This window comes from Argopecten irradians, chromosome 7 (assembly GCF_041381155.1).
Source record: "Argopecten irradians isolate NY chromosome 7, Ai_NY, whole genome shotgun sequence".
NCBI lineage: Eukaryota > Metazoa > Mollusca > Bivalvia > Pectinida > Pectinidae > Argopecten > Argopecten irradians.
The window spans coordinates 22,057,859-22,084,080 of record NC_091140.1 but is presented as its reverse complement, the minus strand read 5'-3'; the positions used below and the strand labels follow the sequence as shown (position 1 = coordinate 22,084,080).

Sequence of the window (26,222 nt, the reverse complement as noted above, 5' to 3'; positions counted from 1 at the left end):
AGGCTCCTTATAGAAACACTTCAGCCAGTTTTAATGCATCAGAAAAAGAACATTTGGCCGAGGCTATACATATTCATTAGGACGACTTACAAATCTGCAGTGATCTGTCAGGGAAAAACAGTATTGAAGTCATAAAAGTGCCAATGAAAAAGATGGGGATATTCTGCTCCTAAACACCGACTGTTTAAAATATCTTTAAAAGTTGGAACACACATGTATAACATGTTTTAAGTACAGGGCTATACATCGCCTATGTAAGGCAGTGGCCCGAGCAACCGACAGTCGCAAGAGCCCTGCAGGTAGGGCGTTAGAATTGTACCTGCTGCCTCTATTGCATGATCGTAAAAGGCGACTAAATTTAGGACCTTATCTTTTCTATTCTTCCTAACTGACTTTATCCTTCCTAATGCCTCCCTTGGCACCGCCTCACTTTTGGCCTTGAGTTGAGCGTTCGCCCCTGTGAGGAAGGCTCTGGGTTCTGTCCCCTGGCCGGGACACACCAAAGTCTGTAAAAGTGGTAGTTTCTGCTCCTGCTTAGCGCTCAGCGAAAAGGGAGTGGGACGACTGGTTCGCCCGTTGTCAGTATAATGTGACCGGGTGGGGTGTGTTGCTTGGTGTCTTCGGCGGCATGCTTCAGTGATATAGCACTATAAAAAGGGCAAAAGTTCCACTATACAAGAAGACACAACATGAATATACCGCAGTCTCTCGAAACACGCACCTCGCACAACATACACGCAACACACCGCATACATGGGAGGCCGTCCTTACATGACCATAACTGTTAATAGGACGTTAATTAATCAAACAAAAGACAGTCGTAATCCAATAATATTAGACGTCGATATTCAGAAACTTCTGATGAGCAATATCGATGTAGTTAGACACGACATAATGACCAAAAGTGTCTCGTCGTGCTATACCTCTATCTAACATTTTTGGAGAACCGACACTCGCTGTTTTCCCCATTGCCTTCACCATCACTATACTAGATCAAGTGATGGTGTCTGTATAGAAGTAAATAAACAACACTTTCGATAGTTTGTATACACAAACTTTATTGTGATGAAATAAAATACAAGCTTCAATAAATGCGAGTCTATTGTAAAGCATTATTATTAAAGGGACAATTCACTCAGGCTAATTCTTTTACATAACCAAGAAGCGAAATATGGCATAAATGTATTGTTCTACATTTCTTATGAAACATATAACATAAAATATTGACAAATTCCACGTCATTGTTTAGTATTTTAATCTATACCGTTGTAATTATAAATCGTTGATCAATACGATTCAGCAGGTAAAATATGTTCGCTGTATCTATACCCGAGCCAACGTCACGCACGTTTAACAAATGAACTGCATAACCACTGAGGAGGTGATAAAATGATTTTTTAGACGAACCAATCACCTAATAAGGTAAACACACTATTGTCAGAGCGATTTGAGCAGTTCTAGACAAAAGTAGCATTACTCTACGAGCAAGGGACAGGGTTCGGCATACAAGAAGTTCGACGACAATGTGTAATGGCGGACAGCGAGCGAGTTTGAACACTCCACACGCATTTCACCACCATGGGCTTTTCTGGCATATTACAGTAAAACCAACTGATCTAATTTCCATTAGAACTGGTTTTTTTTCGGATATATGTACAAATTTTAATGTTCTTTTAGCCTGAATTGTCCCTTTAAGCTACATATATCTCAAAATACGCCAAAAGGGAGATAACCTGTGCATTGATGAGGATATGGAAACGTAGTCATGAATTCCTTTGACATTTATTTTCCAAACATGATTTCCCTTCCAATATGATTCATTTCAATGTATTTTTCCCCTAATAACTGCACTTTAGCTTTTGCTTTCTCTATCAAATCTTAAAGAATATATGATAATACAAGGGTATTTTCACATTACAAACACAACATTGTTATATCACTTACCAGTGTTAATGCCCCGTGTAATTCTGATGGGCCGTAAAAAATGCTAAAAGGAAAGTTATGTTAAAAATACCACTAATTCTTCACTTAATAAACCCTACTAATTTCTCAGCTGTTTTTTTTAAGAATGCGGATGTATGCTGTCTCCTCCATTAATTATATTGTTAAAAATACTCATTAACCACCTGTTCGAGTTTGTATAGGTTAACAAAGTACACCAGCTGTTCTATCTGACATACAAGTGTAGGGGTATATATGGGTGAAGGTGGAAATATATATACAAACATTACTGAAGCTATGTATATCTTTGTAAGGATAAGTGCATGATTTTAACAGGTATACCCTAGGCTGGGGGTACATAATTATGCTATATGTTTATGTATAAACACACTTGGGTATAATTATTTCCACTACAATGGTAATTTATTTTCTGTCTTTCCTTTGAAAGATGACACCCCCTCCTCGTGCAATACCCTCAAAAATTAACTCCCCTGCAACGTCTGAGAAATTACCTTCCCTACTATTTCTGAGAAAATTACCTCCCCTGCAACGTCCGAGAAATTACCTTCCCTACAATGTCAGAGAAAATTACCTCCCCTGTAATGCCAGAGAAAATTACCTCCTCTACAATCTCTGAGAAAATTACCTCCCCTGCAATGCCAGAGAAAATTACCTCCCCTTCAATGTCAGAAAAAATTATATTACCTCCCCTACATTGCATGAGAAAATTACCTCTCCTACAATTCCTACTAAATTACCTCCCCTCTAATGTTCGAAAAAATTACCTCATCTACAATCTCTGAGAAAATTACCTCCCCTGCAATGCCAGAGAAAATTGCCTCCCCTTCAATGTCAGAAAAAAATATATTACCTCCCCTACATTGCATGAGAAAATTACCTTTCCTAGAATTCCTACTAAAATTACCTCCTCTCTAATGTCCGAGAAAATTACCTCATCTACAATCTCTGAGAAAATTACCTCCCCTGCAATGTCAGAGAAAATTACCTCCCCTGCAATGCCAGAGAAAATTACCTCCCCGACAATGTCAGAGAAAATTACCTCCCCTTCAATGTCAGAGAAAATTACCTCTCCTTCAGTTCAATGTCAGATAAAATTACCTCCCTTTCAATGTCAGATAAAATTACCTCCCTTTCAATGTCAGAGAAAATTACCTCCCTTTCAAAGTCAGAGAAAATTACCTCCCTTTTAATGTCAGCGAAAATTACCTCCCCTACAACTTCTGAGAAAATTACCTCCTCTAAAATGTCTAGAGAAATATAGCCTAAGCCAAACTTTTCCAATTGTAGATCTAGACTAGTGTTGTGGAAAAGTCTATGATATTAAATATTGTGTAGTCGGTTATTTGGTATTATTTTAGCCGGTCAAAATTTTAAAAATGAGAAAATTAAATTGTGGTGGTTTCACGATTTGGCTTAGAAGGTATATATGATTCAACCACTTCTTAACATTTCGCAGATCAATTCTTAATGATCATAATAATGTCCTGTAAAATCGGAAAAAATATCATCTCCATGAAATAACCAGCTATACAGCAGTATAGTAAATCCCATTTTGTAGATATATGATGAAATATATAAATCTCACAATTACAAACTAATTAAAAGTGAATGATACATATGTGACAAATGATCAAACACTGTGCATAGTATACATTGTATATGTAAACTAGTTACAACTACAGACTGTAACAGTTGAACCTAGAAAACTTTTTTAACACTAAGATCCTGATTACTTCAAATTGTTCCTAAACTTTTAAACTATACATATTCAAGTAAAATGATCTCAAATTCTCTGACGATTTTAATTATTTACCATGATCCTGCCATCTTTGAGTTGACAAGGTTTTACTTATATGAATTAATGATGCTTCATCACAACATTAATTCATGCCAAAATGAATGTCCCAGAACTCCTTAATGCCTTATTATTGTATGAATATCATCAGTATTTCACCAAATTAACTTTTTTTTTCAATACAAACTCTTCATATATTGGACACAAATGTGTTCTGATCATACAATCTGTTAACAATCCAAACAAATCCAATCAGGATTATACGAAATGTATCTATAATTACATAAAAACATGATATCAAACATAGAAATGAGAAAACAATGGCAAGCTGTAAACATATGAACACAAAAAGAAAATACCAAAACCTAAAATAGAAATGCATACACACCGATCTGAAAACTTTACATTGGACATTTTACAAGGCACCATCTCCACTAGGGCGACTCAGCCTAACTAAAAGACTCAGGCTTAGTGTGAATTATAGCTGAGAACAAATAAACAATTTATATACCTTAGATATAGTTATGTATATACATGTATAGTATATAAAAGATCCTTGGAGTAACTCGACCAGCCGGTCCAGTTTTCAGAGGAATGTAAAAACTTGGTCATAGTGTGGAGCTATATAGTAAGTCATTAGCTTTAGAGTATAAATATTAATATAGATATAAGGTATAAGGTTTAGTGTAACATGAGCTTTATGTAAAACAAGAGGTCCAGAGGACCCGAATCACTCCTCTATAGGTATTACATCAAAAAAAGACAAAAACAGCAAGATAAATAACAAAATTATCTCAATTCAGCCATGCACTTTTGTATGTATTAAACTCCTGAAAAGATGTTGAATTAATTTTTTCAACTGAAATGGATAAAACAAAATCCATTTTCATCGATAAAGTCCAGTAGCTTTTTTTTCTGTCTCACACCCTTGAGACGTAGGTCAGCCCACCATAAGAACAATGTTAAATTATGATTAAGCTGTGATTCAGCCGTCCCAAATGTTTTATAATCATCACTCAGTAGAAATTTTAACTACAAAAAATGAGCAATAACTAGTGCTTTGATTTAAAAAAGATTTGTTTATATAAATATAATAAATACAACCCTTAAATCCCTCTCCCTTAGGCCCATTGAGCATTCACCTCACCATTTACACAATTTTGAATCCCCTACCCTAGCGAAGTCAACTTCAGTTCAATTCAGATCAGCTGTCATAATGGAAGTCATATAAATATTGTTGACAGATACCAGACACCATAGTAGGATACAAACTTGATCCTATGGACCAGGTTAGCTATAAAGCAACACACTAATTAATAATAAGTAAAGTAATCTCTTGATGGTCTGTCCCTTATGAGCAGTAACTGAAGACCATAGCACTATAATAGTACTCTATACTTTAACATTCAACAAAATACAAAAATATAATATGTACAGCATATCTATAACAACTCTTTTGTAGTACGTCAAAAAAACTCCATCAAAATCATGTGAGTTTGGAACTCATTATCAACAGGTGCAAAAACAAAAACTGAAAACAGGTTGCCGTCATAATAACATAAGTTATGGCACTCACATACTAAGATTATAGTTTCTCTTAGGACGAGCAAAAGTAAATTGTTTGCAGAAGGAACCATTCCAAAATAGCCATTAACTTGAGCCTTATAATTTATATACATGTACTCTACATTAAATATCTAAAGATTAAGGAATAACAAGGAATATGTATTATGCTTTTTATATCAGAAATCAGTATTGTAAGTATTTGTAGATATCAGGTAAGAGTCAGACTAAAGGTCAAACTCATCAGATCTATATGGCTGCATAATTACAATGGCATAAAAGTTCAAGTCAAAAGTCAGATCAGCCAAAACTTTGAAGTGCATGTCCAAGTACAAGTGTTCGGAAAGGAGGTTGTCATAGTTACCTAGGTGGGAAAAGGTCAACTCAAATGTTAAAAGGTCAGATCTATAGGAAGCTAATGATAATTTATAGAGCTATAAAAGTTATAATAGTGTTCAAGAGGTCAAATGGGTTCTACAGTTAATTAGGAACCAAATGTCAATTCAAGTTCAAATTGATATTTGTAGAAATAAAACTTGAGATTGCCATAGTTACCATATTTTATATGATAAATAGACAGTCTCTAAGATCATCAAGCAATTTTAAACTTCAGATTAGACTTAGCCAATCAAATATAACATAACTTTTTATAATGTCATCTTTGATTGGCTAAGTCTAAAACTAAGACTGCTTCATGATCTTTGGGTCATGTCTTAAATTATGTGGCCACCAGAGTTACCTAGGTCTAAAAAGTCAGGTCAGTAATTGTCAGGGTAAAACTGTTCTTATGTCATCAGTTATCAATATAAGATCTATGTCAAGGCCACCTAGGTATACATGTCTCTGACGTATGGCTGATTACGTAGTCACACTCAGGTCCTGGAGGTGTCTGTAGTTAGGGTACTTGATACGTCTGTACATGGCTGGTACAAAAATGGCCAAAACGACTCCAAGGGCAAGGCAAACCAGAGCCACAAGCACCACCACATAGGACTTCACTGAAATACAGAGATAAGAATGTTGCATTACCATTGTATTAAGATTTTGAACCCAACAAATTGGTAACACGCACAAAATATTTTGAGATGAAGCATTTGTGTATTTGAAAAAGTACATCATTGAATGATAACTCATCTTTAGAAAATATTACATAACTTCATATTCTTTTCCCACTTAATTTTTTTCAAGTGCTTTCCAATTGAAAACTTTCAGAAGTCCAGGGACCTTACACCAGTAAAACGATCATATACTTACCGCCAGTGGCTTTGTCAGGTTTGGACGGAGTGTAAGGTGTTGTTGTTGATGGTATAGGGACAGGGTAGGTACAGTTGAGTTCATCTGTGTTGTCTCCACAGTCATTAACCCCATTACAGTACCAGTCGGGGTGGATACAGAGTCCATTCTGACATTTCTGTGTGGAAGGACAGGCTAGAACAGCAGTAACAAGTAAATATTTAGAATTTGGTTTGATTAGTTTTATCTCATATTAACAGTCAGTTATTTAAGGATGTGCCAGGTTTAGTTGGTGTAGGAAACCTGAAGCATCTGACCCACATGGGATTCGATCTCGCTATCCAAAGGTGGAGGACTTGTACTAATGTGTTGGGATATCTTATCCACTCGGCCACCGCGGCCTGGCTGTATTCTCCTTACAAAATCAGAAGTAAAAATTAATTAGCAGATATTTGTTGAACAGTATAGTAGATTTGTTGGTTAGTTGGTTGATTAAGCTAAACGTCCAATTAACAGCTATGGTCACTTTAATAATGTTGTGCATGTGAATATCTGTATGTTTTGGGAGGCTGCAGTATATTTGTGTTGTGTCTCCTTGTGATAGTATGTTTTGGGAGGCTGCAGTATATCTGTGTTGTGTCTCCTTGTGATGGTATGTTTTGGGAGGCTGAAGTATATCTGTGTTGTGCAGTATATCTGTGTTGTGTCTCCTTGTGATAGTATGTTTTGGGAGGCTGCAGTATATCTGTGTTGTGTCTCCTTGTGATAGTATGTTTTGGGAGGCTGCAGTATATCTGTGTTGTGTCTCCTTGTGATAGCAGTATATCTGTGTTGTGTCTCCTTGTGATAGTATGTTTTGGGAGGCTGCAGTATATCTGTGTTGTGTCTCCTTGTGATAGTATGTTTTGGGAGGCTGCAGTATATCTGTGTTGTGTCTCCTTGTGATAGTATGTTTTGGGAGGCTGAAGTATATCTGTGTTGTGTCTCCTTGTGATAGTATGTTTTGGGAGGCTTGGCTATTTCACAGTGTTGGGACTCTTGGCTATTTCACAGTGCGTATATCTCTCTGAAGCATACCATCAAAAGCTCAGAGGAAATATACATATTTTGGTTATTTTCTTTGTTAGATTTCATGAGAACGTTTCAACATTAAGTAGCAAACACTATATGAGTATAACCAGGTATATCTACCATAAGTAGTATAGTTGATCTGTAGTTTGAAGGTCGAGTTAGCAGCGAGCTTGGCAGTCTGAGCGGTGTGTTTGAATACCACCAGTACATACTGACCACGTGTCAGGGCATTTAATGACTTGTTCTTGACAGTGAAGTCAAGCAGTGGAGCATTCCTGGAGCCTCCGTCATATATAGTGACAGTATCTCTGAAACAGCACACATAAGTCATGGATTAAGTCTAGAAAATCATGTCTAAAGTATATCATATAAACAGTTAAATGAATTATGTGGAGTATAAAAACTTTTGTTGTTTCCATGGGAAATTCAATGCTCTAAACCACAAACATAAATATAAATAAACATTCATTTTATTCTTCTTCTTGGTTTTACGGGGGAAATTTGTTTCGGGGGAAGAGTGCAGTGACATGTAACAGTTAAATACAGTGATATATTTTTTGTTAGTTTTTGGTGAATTCTGAAAGATAAAGACAGGATAAAATGGTTAGATGTAGTCTGTGGTGAAGGCTTCAAGGAATTTGTTTGTTTGATTAATCAAGGAGCCTTCACTACCGACTATCACATATATCACACAGAAGGTATGGGATGTTAATATGGGAGGCCGAACTTACATGACCATAGCTGTTAATAGGACGTTAATTAATCAAACAAACAAACAAATATATAGTGGTAATAATTTATCATTATACATAAATACCTTTGCCTTGAAACATTTTACATTACTCTCATTGACACCAACCCTCAATATGTTAAATACTTACTGTGTAGTGTTTCCACTGACTGAAATATTCAGGGACAAGATGTCCGAGTTATTGGCCTTGCTGAGAGCTTGTATTTGCCAAACACACAAATGACTGGTATTCCAAGCTTTAGGACTCACATCAAGCTTTCCTGGTTTGGTAACAGATATTTTCCCTCCACAATCTGTGATTAAAGAGGGAATATATTTATACAAGATGTAGCAGTTCTGGAATGGGTCCATCTCTGATGACCTTGCTGATGACCTTGCTGGTGGCTCAATCAGTAATGTATCCAGAGAGGTCCCAGGTTTGAACAAAAGTCTGGCAGCTATGTTTTCTTCTCTTGATCCATTTACATAATCAGCAAGCTTGGAAACCTATTTTTTAAAGGGACAATTCACTCAGGCTAATTCTTTTACATAACCAAGAAGCAAAATATGTCATAAATGTATAGTTCTACATTTCTTATGAAACATATAACATAAAATATTGACAAATTCCACGTTAGTATTTTAATCAATATCGTTGAAATATCAAATCGTTGATCAATACGATTAACCAGGTACAACATGGACGCTGTACCCATACCAGAGCCAAAGTCACACACGTTAAACAAATAAACTACATAACCACTGAGAAGGTGATAAATAATTTTTAGGCAAGACAATTCACCTATTAAGGTAAACACACTACTGTCAGAGCGATTTGAGCAGTTCTAGACAAAAGTTGCATTTCTCTAAGAGCAAGGGACAGGGTTCGGCATACAAGAAGTTTGACCACAATGTGTAATGGCGGACAGCAAGCGAGGTTGAATATCTACACACATGTCACAACCAACGGCTTTTCAGGCATATATTCAGGTAAAACCGACTGATCTAATTTCCATTAGAACTGGGTTTTTTTTCTATATATGTACAAATTTTAATGTTCTCTTAGACTGAATTGTCCCTTTAAGCATTTTGAATGTGCTTAGCAGTGGATACTGAAACTTTGAATAGTTATGTCACCAAAGTTATGTCTTAAGAATAGAGAGAGAGTAAATGATAGGATGGTTCATCATCGGCAGCCACATAGCTATGTTGGTGAAGCATTCAGCTAATGTTTGGATATCAAACCCCTTATAACCCCTGTATTTCATTAAAATTATAAACTTTATTTATTTTACATAGATTACGAAACAAGTTATACAACTTATGCAAATCACTTTCGATGGCCCGGATGTAAGCGCACAAGGGATCTTAGTGTGGGAGGAAACTGGAGTGCCCAGAGAACACCCACCTGATCGAGCAGGTGACCCCTAACCTTTTCACGTCTGTGCCGGGGATCGTACCCCAGACGGCTAGGTGAAAGTCGAGTGGCTTAACCACTATACCACCAGACCACCTTATGTATTTCATTCTCTCTTGTTACAATATATGCAAGCTTGCCAACCCCTGTATCAAGCATTGGGGAGAACCAGATAAGAGCTTAGGGTGTGAATGATTGCATCTTCATGGACGAAGACTGAGAGAAAGGAGAGAGGAGTATTTCAGAACTAGAATGACACTTCATGATAACATTAAACAAAGAGAAGCAGACATGACTAAATAACAACAAGAGGCCCATGGGCCTTAACGGTCATCTGACTCATTGCACAAAACAACAAAGTCACAGTATAAAGTATTGTTTAACGATTAATATAAACAATACAAGGAACTCCTTAGTTGAATATGTAAGTTTCTGAAATAGGTAAATGTCATTCGTTGAACAAACTTGGTAGCCCTTCATCCATATATGGTTGTAACCCATTTACGGATTCTAAAGCCAAATTTCAGCAAAGCTTCCATTTTGGACATCCGCCATACTATCCCCATGGGTCTTAGCTCGGTCCTTTACAAAATATGATTGTCCTCACCTAAAGTTCCCCTTCAGAATCAATTAAAACCCCTATAGACCAATTTTCCTTGAGATTGGAGACCGAAATCTGAAAACAGGAAGTGGGCCAGCTAAATTTAAGAAAATTTGCCCTTTTGGGGCCCCACACCTCAGCCCCTAGGGGTCGGACCAGACTCATATATATAAAATACGATTGTCCTTCCCCAATGATGTTTCACACCAAATATGGATGAAATCCATCCAAGGATGAAGGACTAGTAGGATTTTAAAGCTTAAATTAAGAAAATTTCCCCTTTTTAGGCCCCGTCCCTCTGCCCCTAGGGGTCGGACCAGGCTCATTTATATAAAATATGATTGTCCTTCCCCAATGATGTTTCACACCAAATATGGATGAAATCCATCCAAGGATGAAGGAGGAGTAGGATCTAGCTTAAATTAAGAAAATTTGACCTTTTGGAGCCCCGCCCCTCTGCCCATAGTGGTCGGATCTATTTCATTTATATAAAATATGATTGTCCTTCCCCACTGATATTTCACACCAAATATGGATGAAATCCATTCAAGGATGAAGGAGGAGTAGGATTTTAAAGCTTAAATTAAGAAAATTTCCCCTTTTGGAGCCCCGCCCCTCTGCCCCTAGGGGTCACCAGGCTCATTTATATAAAATATGATTGTCCTTCCCCAACAGTGTTTCACACCAAATATGGATGAAATCCATCCAAGGATGAAGGAGAAGTAGGATTTTAAAGCTAAAATTAAGAAAATTTGCCCTTTCGGGGCCCCACCCCTCAGCCCCTAGGGTTCGAACCAGGCTCATTTATATAAAATATGATTGTCCTTCCCCCAATGATATTTTACACCAAATATAGATGAAATCCATTCAAGGATGAAAGAGGAGTAGGATTTTAAAGCTTAAATTAAGAAAATTTGCCCTTTTGGGGCCCCATCCCTCAGCCTCTAGGGGTCGGACAAAGCTCATTTATATAAAATATGATTGTCCATCCCCAATGATGTTACACACCAAATATGGATGAAATCCATCCAAGGATGAAGGAGGAGTAGGATTTTAAAGCTAAAATTAAGAAAATTTGCCCTTTTGGGGCCCCACCCCTCAGCCCCAAGGGGTCGGACAAGGCTCATTTATACAAAATATGATTGTCCTTCCCCAATGATGTTTCACACCAAATATGGATGAAATCCATTCAAGGATGAAGGAGGAGTAGGATTTTAAAGCTTAAATTAAGAAAATTTCCTCTTTTGGAGCCCCGCCCCTCTGCCCCTAGGGGTCGGACCAGGCTCATTTATATAAAATATGATTGTCCTTCCCCAACGATGTTTTACACCAAATATAGATGAAATCCATTCAAGGATGAAGGAGGAGTAGGATTTTAAAGCTTAAATTAAGAAAATTTGCCCTTTTTTGGGCCCCATCCCTCAGCCCCTAGGGGTCGGACCAGACTCATTTATATAAAATATGAATGTCCTTCCCCAATGATGTTTCACACCAAATATGGATGAAATCCATCCAAGGATGAAAGAGGAGTAGGATTTTAAAGCTTAAATTAAGAAAATTTGCTCTTTTGGGGCCCCACCCCTCAGCCCCTAGGGGTCGGACAAGGCTCATTTATATAAAATATGATTGTCCATCCCCAATGATGTTTCACACCAAATATGGATGAAATCCATTCAAGGATGAAGGAGGAGTAGGATTTTAAAGCTAAAATTAAGAAAATTTGCCCTTTTTGGGCCCCACCCCTCAGCCCCAAGGGGTCGGACCAGGCTCATTTATATAAAATATAATTGTCCTTCCCCAATGATGTTTCACACCAAATATGGATGTAATCCGCTCAAGGGTTAAGGAGGAGTAGGCTTTTGTATAAATAGTCTTACGCACGACGCACGGCGCACGGCGCACGGCGGACGGCGCACGGCGCACGGCGCACGGCGCACGGCGCACGACGACGGACGAAACACGATGACAATAGGTCATCCTGACCTTCGGTCAGATGACCTAAAAAGGCAATGTGACACTCTAATTTTACTCTCATAACATATTAAAATATGACATCAAATATATTCAAGAAATTAGAGCATTGAATTTGTTAATTTTTTACAGTAATTTTTCAAGGGATTTCATAATAATGATACATAAGCATAACATTCACATACACATAACATAACTTTTTGAAAATAAAAAAAATAAAAAAATAAAAAAAAATAAAAACATAACATAACTTGCTTTAAAGGTTTTATGTTGAATTAAGTTAACCAATTTCACCAGTATAGTTACATATTTACAAAACACTTCTAGGGAATAAATGAATCTATAAATCTAGTTCTATGCACTTGTCACATAGCTTGTACATACCCAGATAAGTATAGGTGACATCAAAGCCACGCCCTGTTGTCGGTGCACCTGATACATTAGAGCTAACACTGTTGAAGTCCAGTACTAGATTAGACTTGTTAGTGGTAGGTATCAGAAGATCTAAATCTGTGTATCCAGCCAGTGACATTTTTTTCTTCCCATCATCCACGGTGAGGCTATGTTTAGGGTTTAGATCAAGCTTGTTTACCGATATCATGATCAATGGCTTCTTGTTGGGTACGAAGGACCATTTACAGTGAGCGTTGAGTGGGTACTGGTTAGGGTATAGGGGGCTGTTTACAACTCCAGTCGGGAAAGTGAGGGCTTCTCCACACTCTACAATACAAATATCATAACAGAAAATACAGAGAATATACACAAGTGTCAAATATACATAAGAAAAATACATACCATTAAACCTGTCTATAAAGACAACTCAAGGGACAGAGGAAAATGGTCTTTATAAACCCAGTGGTCGTTATACACATGTCAAATTGTGTTGGAATTGGTCATTTGAGACCTTAATTAGAAAGTGGTCTTAATAAGCAGGTTGTTTCTATACAGAGACAGTTGGTCTCTATACAGAGACAGTTGTTCTCTATACAGAGACAGATTGTCTCTATACAGAGACAGTTGGTCTCTATACAGAGACAGTTGGTCTCTATACAGAGACAGGTTGTCTCTATACAGAGACAGTTGGTCTCTATACAGAGACAGGTTGTCTCTATACAGAGACAGTTGCTAAGGCAGGTTTTATTGTTACAGTAATGTGTTCTGCAATATCTGATTCTTGCCTAGCATGGACCTCATCATTTTAACCTTAAACTCCAAACAAACCAATTCGAAACAATTTTGGAATAATACAAGGACAAGATTACATGGAAGTGGATGTGTCGTCTGCACAGCATCACAAAAAATAGTAATTTACAGTTGAAAATATTGTTAATAATAAGGTGAAGTTATCAAGTCCCATAACTCTTGCAAATGTTGATGGATTTTAACCAGTATCACCTCACATCAAGATCTCATTAATATAAAGCAATATACCAAATTATGTTGAAATTAGACAACAAGAGGCCCAGAGGGCCTGTATCGCCCACCTGGTTTGTAATGCTAACTTATGTTCTGAATACAGGCTCATTGTTACAATCCATGCAGAACTCTATGACTAGTAGCATTTACAGGATTTACCTCTATTTCACAATTGAGCCCACCCCTCCTGCCCCCCGGGGGTCAGAGCCAAAATTTATACAAACTCTATTCCCCTTCCCCCTAGGATGTTTCTGGAAAAATTTGGTTACAAATCCATATAGAACTCTATGACTAGTAGCCCCGCCCCTCCTGCCCCCGGAGGTAAGAGCCAAAAATTATGCAAACTCTGTTTTCCTTCCCCCAAGGATGTTTCTGGAAAAATTTGGTTTCAATCCATGCAGAACACTAGGACTTATAGAGACTTAAAGGATTTACCTCTATAACCCCTATTGGGCCCCGCCCCTCTTGCCCCCGGGGGTACAAACCCAAAATTTATACAAACTCTGTTCCCCTTCCTCCAAGAATGTTTCTGGACAAATTTGGTTTCAATCGATGCAGACCTCTATGACTAGTAGCGATTTAAAGATTTACCATTATTTTCCTTATTGGGCCCCACCCCTCCGGCCCCGGAGGCTAGAAAATTTCATACAAACTCTATTACCTTCCCCCACAGATGTTTCTGGCCAAATTTGTTTACAATCCATGTAGAACTGTATTAGCGGTTTAAAGATTTACCTCAATTTCCCCTATATGGCCCTGTCCCTCCTGCCCCAAGTGGGGTCAGGGCCAAAATTTATACTAACTCTGTTCCCCTTCCTCCAAGGATGTTTCTGGCCAAATTTGTTTACAATCCATGTAGAACTCTATGACTAGTTGCGGTTTAAAAATTTACCTCAATTTCCCCTATAGGGCCCCGTCCCTCCAGCCCCCAGGGGGTCAGGACCAAAATTTATACAAACTCAGTTCCCCTTTCCCCAAGGATGTTTCTGGACAAATTTGGTATCAATCCATGCAGAACTATATGACAAGTAGCGACTTAAAGGATTTACCTCTATTTCCCTTATTGGGCCCCACCCCTCCTGCTCTGGGGGGGTCAGAGCCAAATTTTATACAAACTCTATTCCCCTTCCCCAAAGGATGTTTCTGGTCAAAGGACTAGATATGGTAATGGCTCTTTTTGGCCCCTAAATCTACCAAATTTCAAATTAAGTATTTAGAAATTACGTTGCAGCGTTTGAAATATTGAATATGCCCCTGATAAAAACTTAATGATATTTTTGTTGACAGAAAGTTTGTTTTGCTATATAACCATGGTAACTTTGCATAAATTATGCAAATTTGAAAATTTGATCAATTTCGGCATATTTTTTTTTATAGTTTTTCTTTTAAAAGCAATATAGCGCAACCTAGAACAAACTTTATATTTTAAGGGAATTAGCAGACACAAAGAATACATCATTTTGAGAAATATAAAGTTTGTTCTAGAATGCGCTCTATGTTAACTAGATGAAAAACTGCATAAAAAAGGCCAATTTTAATGAAATTTTCACATTTTGCATAATGTATGTATAAAAAATGGTTTCCATGGCAACTAGAACTGCTATATTACCTAATAGCACTATCAAATATGTCAGGTACGTAGTTAATATTTGAAATGCAAGATTAACATCTTAAAATAACAGACTTTAAAAAATAGCGGATTTGGGGGCCATAAAAGACCCTTACCATACCTAGTCCTTTGGTTAAAATCCATGCGGACCTCTAGGTCTAATTGAGACTTAAAGGATTTACCTCTATTACCCCTATTGGGCCCCGCCCCTCCTGCCTCCGTGGGGTCAGAGCCAAAATTTATACAAACTCTGTTCCCCTTCCCCCAAGGATGTTTCTGGCCAATTTTGGTCAGAATCCATGAAGAACTCTATGACTAGTAGTGATTTAATGGAAATGTTGACGGAAGGATGGACGGATAGACGATGGACGCCGCGCCATGACATAAGCTCACCGGCCCTAGGGTCAAGTGAGCTAATAAATACTAAAGGTATCGAGCTGAAACCATGGATTTATCTAGCTGAAACCATGGATTTATCTAGCTGAAACCATGGATTTATCTAGCTGAAACCATGGATTTATCTTTTTTGACAAAGTCCCATTACTCTTGCAAATAATTATGGATTTTGACCAGTATGGAACCCATCTAAGATCTCATTAATATACCAAAATTTGTTGAAAAAGGACAATTAATATATAAGTTATCGAGCGGACACCATGAATTTATCTGTTTTGACAATTTTAAAGTCCCATAACTCTTGCAAATATTTACGGATTTTGACAGTTATCGAACTCATCCTAGATCACATTGATATAAAGCAATAACCACACTTGGTTGAAATCAGACAATATATACAAAAGTTATCGTACTGAAAACATTTCCTGGACGCCGACGCCGACATAGTGATACCTTAGTGTCGCCCTTGCGTTGTAGGTGACACAAAAAGTAGGTCTTAATGTCAATAAGGCCATATTACAAATTATTGTTCATACTTTTTGTCCTATGACAACAATTTCTAACCATCATCCCATGTACTTACTAGCCATGCTAGTCTGGTAGGCAGCTGTGACGGAGGCTGAACTGTTCTGGGTACAGCTACCATTGGGACTGGTGAGGACCAACCTATACAGGAACCAGACTCTTCATCAGCTCTTATCAAATATTTATAACATATCTCAATAACACCACAGATGACTTAAGTCTCACTGGTAATGCTAATTGGTGTACATTCTCAGCATTTCTACATTTGTTTTTACTCATTCATATTAATATTTCACTTCATTTTTTTAGTTACCAGCTTTTAAACCTTAAGAATACTTAGGTTGATTTGTTTTCCATTTTTTACCCCAATTAGATTTGCATTCCAGATGACCCACCTGAATCCAGTTTGACTCTGGGAGTAGATGGCTGGTACCAGAGAGCCCTGAGTGTTCGCATTGAGAGTGACCAGTGGAGAGATGACCGCCTTGGTCAGTCCTTGGTACAGAGCTAAAGTGTCGTTCTTACACAGCATCACATGACCCAGGGTAAGGTCCAGTAACCCTGTGATAAAGACAGAAATAATCCACAAAATACTTTTATTCTACATATATAAAGTTTGAAGCACTCTAGGTGAATTTTGAAAACCTTCACGGTCATTACTTATTATAAGTATAAATATAAACTTTATCTATTTTCAATGGATTACGAAAAAAAGTACTACAACTTATACAAATTACTTTCGATGGCCCGAATGAAAGCGTGCCAGGGGTCTTAAAAGTGGGAGGAAACCAGAGTGCCCAGAGAAAACCCACATGATCGGGCAGGTGACCCCTGACCTTTTCACATCCGTGCTAGGAATCAAACCCAGGTCGCTAGATGACTTTAAACCACTACACCATCCGATACCCTAAGGTCAATTGAATTCAGAACAGAGATTTAAGTTGCCAGTTTCCTTAGTAACTTATTTTGTCCCCCATTATTCTGTGGATGCTGTGGTGATCATCAACCAAGGCACTTCAAATTCATCCTATCAAGGTTTATTATACACTGAAAATTTGTGTGGAGTCATTTTACAAGGGCGTGACCTCAGAGGTCAATGTCACGCTGCTTGATACTCAAGGTCATATTGACTTATATCCTGTTACTTACAGGCACCGTTCTGAGGTTTAATGGACCAAGTACACTGTGTGCCACTTTTACTGACCATACTGTAAGTCCCGTACGGTTCAGTAGACAACTGATCACAACCTGGAATACAAAAAAGAGTTCATGTTTGAAATGATGTTGTGCCTTAATTATTTGTGCAGATTATCTTCCCTTGTCAACAGATATTCATTGTTACTGTGTCCGTGGCAGTAACACAATCAGTATTTGTGAAAGGGATGTATAAATTTTCTCTTTGAAAAATAATGATACACATTGTACATGCATAAGGTAAATCTGTTCCCAAGGGCAGACAACTCAGAACTTAGAAGAGGATAGCACCTAAAAAATGTCATAGGTGGGTTTTGATCTCATTACCCAGAGGTGGAGGGCTAGTGGTAAGTATGCTTGGACATATTAGCCACATATTACAAGCTATCTATATAGCTGGTGTTACACTATTTTAACACCAGATGTATCGGTAACTGTTGTGTGAGCATTGGAAACTTTACTGTGGTCCTGATGACCTATAATTACCTGGTTGGACGGTTTTGTAATCGGCCGTAAATGTCTGAACACCAAAGAAGTTGTTGGCTTGGATGAGGATATTTTGTCCACTCCCGGTAATGGTATAGAAGTCAGACACCTTTCTACAAAACAAAATATCAAAAATGAAAATCTAATGTTATATCATTCTCGAATCCAAGTGACCATCTTAAAATTTGTGACCCAGAACTGTTAACTGTTCATAAAAATAATGACACAAATACACAACCAGATAAATTCTTTGAAGTATATGGTGAGATTTGTTCCTTCTCTTTTTGATCAACAATTTGGTAAATCTTACGAGGTTAATGAATCACTTACTTGAACACTGCTATTTCCTTAGATGGTGTGTTATCGTCATACACCTCGAGGCTGGCATTGTTCATATTCCCGCTCACAAATGTTACCTGGGCCTGAAAATCAAACAAGGAATCATATTTAGCTCATAAACATAACGCAATACATACATGTAATGTAAGATCTAGTCCTCTTTGTGGTTAAATTAGATTTCACAGCAGGGACTCAAGTTTTGTAATGAAGATGGTATTAATTAAAATTGATTTCAAAACTTGATCGCTGACCCAGGATTACAGTGGACCTTGATAATCTGAACACTTGCCTCCCCTGCCCAAACCATGGCCCAAACCATGTGGATTGTGAATTGTCCAGGTATCAGATGGATCATTGATAACCTGAACACTTGCCTCCCCTGCCCAAACCATGTGGATTGTGAATTGTCCAGGTATCAGATGAATCGTTGATAACCTGAACACTTGCCTCCCCTGCCCAAACCATGTGGATTGTGAATTGTCCAGGTATCAGATGGATCATTGATAACCTGAACACTTGCCTCCCCTGCCCAAACCATGTGGATTGTGAATTGTCCAGGGATCAGATGAATCGTTGATAACCTGAACACTTGCCTCCCCTGCCCAAACCATGTGGATTGTGAATTGTCCAGGTATCAGATGGATCGTTGATAACCTGAACACTTGCCTCCCCTGCCCAAACCATGTGGATTGTGAATTGTCCAGGTATCAGATGGATCATTGATAACCTGAACACTTGCCTCCCCTGCCCAAACCATGTGGATTGTGAATTGTCCAGGGATCAGATGAATCGTTGATAACCTGAAAACTTGCCTCCCCTGCCCAATCCATGTGGATTTTGAATTGTCCAGGTATCAGTGATGGATCGTTGATAATCTGAACACTTGCCTCCCCTGCCCAAACCATGTGGATTGTGAATTGTCCAGGTATCAGATGGATCGTTGATAACCTGAACACTTGCCTCCCCTGCCCAATCCATGTGGATTTTGAATTGTCCAGGTATCAGATGGATCGTTGATAACCAGAACAATTGCCTCCCCTGCCCAAACCATGTGGATTGTGAATTGTCCAGGTATCAGATGGATCGTTGATAACCAGAACAATTGCCTCCCCTGCCCAAACCATGTGGATTGTGAATTGTCCAGGTATCAGATGGATCGTTGATAACCTGAACAATTGCCTCCCCTGCCCAAAACATGTGGATTGTGAATTGTCCAGATATCAGATGGATCGTTGATAACCTGAACAATTGCCTCCCCTGCCCAAACCATGTGGATTGTGAATTATCCAGGTATCAGATGGATCGTTGATAACCTGAACACTTGCCTCCCCTGCCCAAACCATGTGGATTGTGAATTGTCCAGGTATCAGATGGATCGTTGATAACCTGAACACTTGCCTCCCCTGCCCAAACCATGTGGATTGTGAATTGTCCAGGTATCAGATGGATCGTTGATAACCTGAACACTTGCCTCCCCTGCCCAAACCATGTGGATTGTGAATTGTCCAGGTATCAGATGGATCGTTGATAACCTGAACACTTGCCTCCCCTGCCCAAAACCATGTGGATTGTGAATTGTCCAGGTATCAGATGGATCATTGATAACCTGAACACTTGCCTCCCCTGCCCAAACCATGTGGATTGTGAATTGTCCAGGTATCAGATGGATCATTGATAACCTGAACACTTGCCTCCCCTGCCCAAACCATGTGGATTGTGAATTGTCCAGGTATCAGATGGATCATTGATAAACCTGAACACTTGCCTCCCCTGCCCAAACCATGTGGATTGTGAATTGTCCAGGTATCAGATGGATCATTGATAACCTGAACACTTGCCTCCCCTGCCCAATCCATGTTGGATTGTGAATTGTCCAGGTATCAGATGGATCATTGATAACCTGAACACTTGCCTCCCCTGCCCAAACCATGTGGATTGTGAATTGTCCAGGTATCAGATGGATCATTGATAACCTGAACACTTGCCTCCCCTGCCCAATCCATGTGGATTGTGAATTGTCCAGGTATCAGATGGATCATTGATAACCTGAACACTTGCCTCCCCTGCCCAATCCATGTAGATTGTGAATTGTCCAGGTATCAGATGGATCATTGATAACCTGAACACTTGCCTCCCCTGCCCAATCCATGTAGATTGTGAATTGTCCAGGTATCAGATGGATCATTGATAACCTGAACACTTGCCTCCCCTGCCCAATCCATGTGGATTGTGAATTGTCCAGGGATCAGATGGATCATTGATAACCTGAACACTTGCCTCCCCTGCCCAAACCATGTGGATTGTGAATTGTCCAGGTATCAGATGGATCATTGATAACCTGAACACTTGCCTCCCCTGCCCAAACCATGTAGATTGTGAATTGTCCAGTTATCAGATGGATCATTGATAACCTGAACACTTGCCTCCCCTGCCCAATCCATGTAGATTGTGAATTGTCCAGGTATCAGATGGATCATTGATAACCTGAACACTTGCCTCCCCTGCCCAATCCATGTGGATTGTGAATTGTCCAGGTATCAGATGGATCATTGATAACCTGAACACTTGCCTCCCCTGCCCAATCCATGTGGATTGTGAATTGTCCAGGGATCAGATGGATCGTTGATAACCTCAGATGGATGAACACTTGCCTCCCCTGCCCAATCCATGTGGATTGTGAATTGTCCAGGGATCAGATTCCATCTAATCATATACTCAACAATCAAATATTTTCCGTGACATTACTGTCTTGATTGTGAATTTTCCAGAATATCAATATCTGGATTATTGCGACTCCAGTGTACACATGTCAATTTAAATTGTAGTATGTTTTTCATTTTAAAATATTTTATTGATAATACATGTATAAAAATAAATATAGTATAAATGATAAAGTATTATCAAATGGATCGGACAACAGGCAAAGCCTATACAAATCCTTTCCTAGCTGTAGTATGTGTTGAAATAACAAAGATCTAATGTCTTTCCATCATCTGTTGGTTTCATAAATACTTCTACTTCATCTTTTTCCAGAACTGGTTTGTTATCTAAATAATCATCCTCCTTAAAAGTCATTTTTAAGTCCCAGCGTAATAATTACATATGATCGAACTTTGGTTATTTCTCCTTTTAAAAAGATATGAATTATTACAAGTGTTAATGAAAAATAGTTGAATTAAGCAACAATATACATATGTATATATATATAATATCTGTATATTAAATACATCATGACTTTAGATGCATAATAAGTATTGTATTTCATTATACCTCAACTTGTAAAATTTTCTTCTTGAGAAATAACATGTAGATAAGATTATCAATAAGCTGATAATATTTTTTGTTTGTTTGTGTATAATCAATAACATGATATAATTTTTTACTGACTTATGATAAAATAACTTTGTGAAATTATTCAAGAATACTTAAGTTATACTTCTACAGTGTACAGAAATATTCCAGAAGGTTGTAACAGTAGTGTGTTGTTTATCAAAGCTGTTGATTGTTGTTATTGTAAAGTGAATTAATCACAAAGGTGAGAAGGATAATTACCTTTACAGGTAAGCTGTAACAACACCTTGTTACATAACGATCATTAGTACCTCATGTTACTGGTCACACTCCACTCACCCTTTATAGCCTTCTGTTTAATTAGTGAGGTCAAAAGGTCATACAGGTGTGATCTAATTAGGAGGATCAAAGGGCAAAGGTCCTCACTTCATGATTGGAAATATTATAGGTTTTCACTTTGATCTTTTATTTACCTAGACCAAAGTGAGTAGAGATGTTGGCCCCAGCCAGGGAGAACAATGGAGCGAGGAGTCCTTATATATAGACCTCAGATCCTTAGGGACCACACATTTGTCTTTGAGTTATCAACCTATAGTACACATTTCCTCAATCTTCGATAAGTTAAGATGGCCTCTTTCACAAGGAACGTCATGACCGACATGGATGATTTACCAACTTCTATCCTCACAGACAGCCATGATACGACAATTGATACTGATGATTTACCAACTTCTGTCCTCACAGACAGCCATGATACAACAACTGATACTGATGATTTACACACCCCTGATGTGCTTGGCACAGCCTTGAGTCTGAGGAAGTTGTTGATCCAGCATGATCGGTCCCTCCAACAAATCAACCTTTTAGGTAATTATACTAATACCATATCAAATTTCTTCAGTCTCATTCCTTGAAATTAAAACTTTCCAATTTGAATGTGTTTAATTGAATTACCAGGTACACCAGTATTTTTTTTATTACATTTGCATTGGTGTACATGTATGGCTTAGTGGTATACTAATTTGATTGGAAGTTAAATCAAGTTGTATGAAGTGTCACTTGTGTTAATTTGCTTTCAATGCCTATCTTAACCAATATCTTTTTCTTGTTTTACAGACAGCTACATCGCCAGACTGACCAGACAGGCCCTAGTGTACCTAGGACAGGGGCGGAAAGGCCAGGCCCTTAGGATCCTAACGCACCGATCAGTTGCCAACGGAATCAAGTTCCAGTATCGCGTCTATCGTCTATACAAGTGGCAGCAAGTCCAGCAAATAGTGAAAGACATCATGCATACTCTTGGACAGGAGGCTCTCACCATTCCAAACCTGCCGGACTTCACGAGTCTCTCAGATCTGGAGGTCGACCAGGATAAGGGTATCTCACATACTCTCACTGTTATCCATAGCAACTACTACAGAGACAATTAGTGTATCCGTAGCAACAATAAACTGTGATTAATTGGTATGTTCATAAGTGCATCCAAAGCAGCCATATCTCCAAGATAGATAAGTGTTTCCATGGCAACCATGACTTATATGAGTGTGTCCATAGCAATGATTTGATGATGTGTTTCTTTGGTAACGATGACTGTTAATCTGACAGTTTCCATACAGACCATTAACAAAATGTGTCATTGTTTTAATGGGGACAACCATATTATTATAATCCAATGTGTAGTTTTCTACCTAATGGTCAATCAATGTTTGATCAATATATTAGGTTTGGACAATATGCATGGACAGAAAAACAGTTACTAGTGCTTATGATCCAATAATTTATTTCAATCAAAAAGTGACTTATTATTCTGTTGATAACTGCTGTAGTGCTTTATAAATAAAGTCTGTTTTGTATCATTATACATTGTATTGTTGTTTGTGTTCAATAAAAGCTTTCTGGTATAATATATATAAATTAGGGATGTCATTGTTCATGTTTTTTCAGCTCAGTTCGGTTTCAATTTTTGTTGATCGGTTTATGGTTTATTTGCTTCGGTTCAGACAAATCTTACTTAAACTCTATTTAAGTCTATTTACTATCAAAAACAAGTTTTGCTTTAGATTTAAAAAGATGGTACATCACTCAAACAAACATTTCTTTCCTCTATCAAAATTTTAATCAAAATTAAAAACATTAATAATAATTAGTTGCATCTTGAAAAAAAATCCACCGCACTATATCCTGTATGGAATGAAGTACTGATTGTGCATGCAACAAAAAAAATAATTATTTCATGTTATTTTTTATGTTAATAAGACATAACATGATTAAATACCAATTTTTATTCAAATGCTGAGTATCATTTATGATCTGTCGGCACTGGAATATCTTTAAACAAACCTGATTGCACATTTACTTATCTTTTTAACTCTCTCAGTACTCGTGACGCATTTATCAGTCAAAGAGACAATACCGCAATTCAATACATTGATTTTATTATCTCAGAAAAAAGTGTTTAAAAGAAGTAATATGCATTGGACCAAAAATAAAGTTGAAGATTGTTACGTAGCAGGTGCATGTTCAATCATAAAACGGTCAAATTCACAGATTCTTGCCTGAAGGAAACAGGATTGTTTACCATTGCAACACAATGGTGGTCTGTTTTAGCTGCCGATATTCTGCCGGATTGTTATCAAAAAATTATAATAAAAGCATCAACAATTATAATATATCAAAAAGTAAGTGAAATATATCTTTAGGTATTATGCATGTGCAAAAAATATCCCCATTAAACAGCAAAAAACGATCTTCTGACTGACTGAACTAGCACACATGTTACACACATATGTTGGTAAACAGGTGTTTTTCTCGGGATTCTGACACAATTTCGCTGTAATTTCAATGAAATATTATCAGCAATACAGTTTATACACATAAATTACAGGTAATATAGGACATTTATTTCTTTTAATGAACCAAACTGAAGCTAAGAATCATCGTACCAAACCGAACTGTACGATTGGATATTTCAGTTAACCGTATTTTCGGTTAACTGTGACACTCCTAATATAAATTGTAGGATACTTTGAAAAAAATGCAAGTTATCTCCCTTTCCAAAGTATATTACAACCTGTATTTCAAGTAAATCTATATATAGACCAAGATCATACCTACTGCCTAGGGCATTGAATTAATTTTGTTTAAGTCAAGTAATCAATGATATTATATTCAGTCTTTGCATATTACAGAGTTATCTGCCCTTGTGGGTGGGTATTGATTGTGATGTCATGTGTTTGCTTACCTGTTTCTTTGGTTTTTTAACGAATTATCACAAAAACTCTTACAATCAGAAATAGCTAAATTGACCCAGCGATTAGTTTAATTTTTAATCCCAACCATATCATGGCTAAGTTTCAGAGAAGAAGTTGCTTATATGAAAGTCGCCATATTGATTCTTTTTGGCTCTGCCCCTCAGGACCCAATCATTTGTACAATTTTGAATCCCACCCTATAAGGATGCTAACCATTGTATTATGAGTGCTATCCCATGCTTAGTTTTAGAGAAGAAGTCGTTTATATGAAAATAGCCAAATTGACCCTTTAGGCCCTGCCCCTCAGGACCCTTGGGGAGTCAGTCCCAACATTTTCCACAGTTTTGAATCCCACCCTATAAGGATGCTACCATTGCATTATGAGTGCTATCCCATGCTTAGTTTCTGAGAAGAAGTTGTTTATAAGAAAATATCCAAATTGACCCTTTAAGCCCTGCCCCTCAGGCCCCTTGGGGGGTCCGTTTGACCATTTGCACAGTTTTTAATCCAACCCTATGCTATCCCATGCTTAGTTTCAAAAAAGAAGTTGTTTATATTGATATAGGCAAATCAACCCCTTTTGACCCCGCCCCTCAGGTCCACGGCAGTCAGCCCTATCATTTGTACAATTTTGAATCCCCATCCTATAAGGATGCTACCATTGCATTATGAGTGCTATCCCATGTTTAGTTTCAGAGAAGAAGTCGTTTATATGGAAATAGTCAAATTGACCCCTTTTGACTTTGCCCCTTAGGCCCCATGGGGTCAGCCCCATCAATTGTACAATTTTGAATCCCCACCCTATAAGGATACTACCATTGCATTATGATTGCTATGCCATGCTTAGTTTCAGAGAAGAAGTCCTTTATATGGAAATAGCCAAATAGACCCCTTTTGACCCGCCCCTCAGTTCACCGGAAGTCAGCCCAATCATTTGTACAATTTTAAATCCCCATGCTATTATCGCATTATGAGTGCTATCCCATGGAAAGTTTCTGAGAAGTCGTTTATAGGGAAAAAGCCAAATTGACCCCTTCATACATTCACTACCATACAATATTTCTCTACACACAATATGTTACGCATGCAAATAGGGTCATCTTGATTTCTTGTCATTCCCTACCTAGATACAAATGTCGTTTTAAATATTTAGGTTTTTAACCTTTGTTATGTTGAATTTTACCTGTTGGATGTTAAAACCCCGTTACTTTTCCTTCCTATTCAGAATTCACACTTCTACCTTTTCCTTAATCCCTATTTAATGCCTCCCTTCCAGACATTTCTCTACCCTACACTTTGTTTTTACAATCATTTTTAATATCCCTGCTTAAGTTTACTGTGTATCAAACATTAAGGTGATAGTTTTACAGAG

General features: G+C 37.8%; 2 protein-coding genes across 4 annotated transcripts in view; one reads left to right on the top strand and one right to left on the bottom strand.

Annotated features, from left to right (window-relative positions):
• Positions 1-1,038: 1,038 nt before the first annotated feature.
• Positions 1,039-26,222, bottom strand: part of LOC138327856 (cubilin-like) — a 52,038-nt gene continuing 26,854 nt past the window's right edge. For all 3 annotated transcript variants that reach the window (XM_069274277.1, XM_069274279.1, XM_069274278.1), the window contains exons 10-19: positions 18,300-18,391; positions 17,970-18,082; positions 17,439-17,537; positions 16,685-16,850; positions 16,348-16,430; positions 12,728-13,063; positions 8,506-8,668; positions 7,745-7,932; positions 6,575-6,748; positions 1,039-6,318 (exon numbers count right to left, since the gene is read on the bottom strand). In XM_069274277.1, the coding sequence (XP_069130378.1) occupies positions 6,179-6,318; positions 6,575-6,748; positions 7,745-7,932; positions 8,506-8,668; positions 12,728-13,063; positions 16,348-16,430; positions 16,685-16,850; positions 17,439-17,537; positions 17,970-18,082; positions 18,300-18,391 (1,554 nt within the window). In that variant the 3' untranslated portion in view covers positions 1,039-6,178. The remainder of the gene's footprint in view (positions 6,319-6,574; positions 6,749-7,744; positions 7,933-8,505; positions 8,669-12,727; positions 13,064-16,347; positions 16,431-16,684; positions 16,851-17,438; positions 17,538-17,969; positions 18,083-18,299; positions 18,392-26,222) is intronic.
• On the top strand, positions 22,226-23,029 carry LOC138326863 (uncharacterized). Its single transcript, XM_069272851.1, has 2 exons — positions 22,226-22,466; positions 22,716-23,029. The coding sequence occupies exons 1-2, from the start codon at positions 22,226-22,228 to the stop codon at positions 23,027-23,029; spliced, it is 555 nt and encodes a 184-aa protein (XP_069128952.1).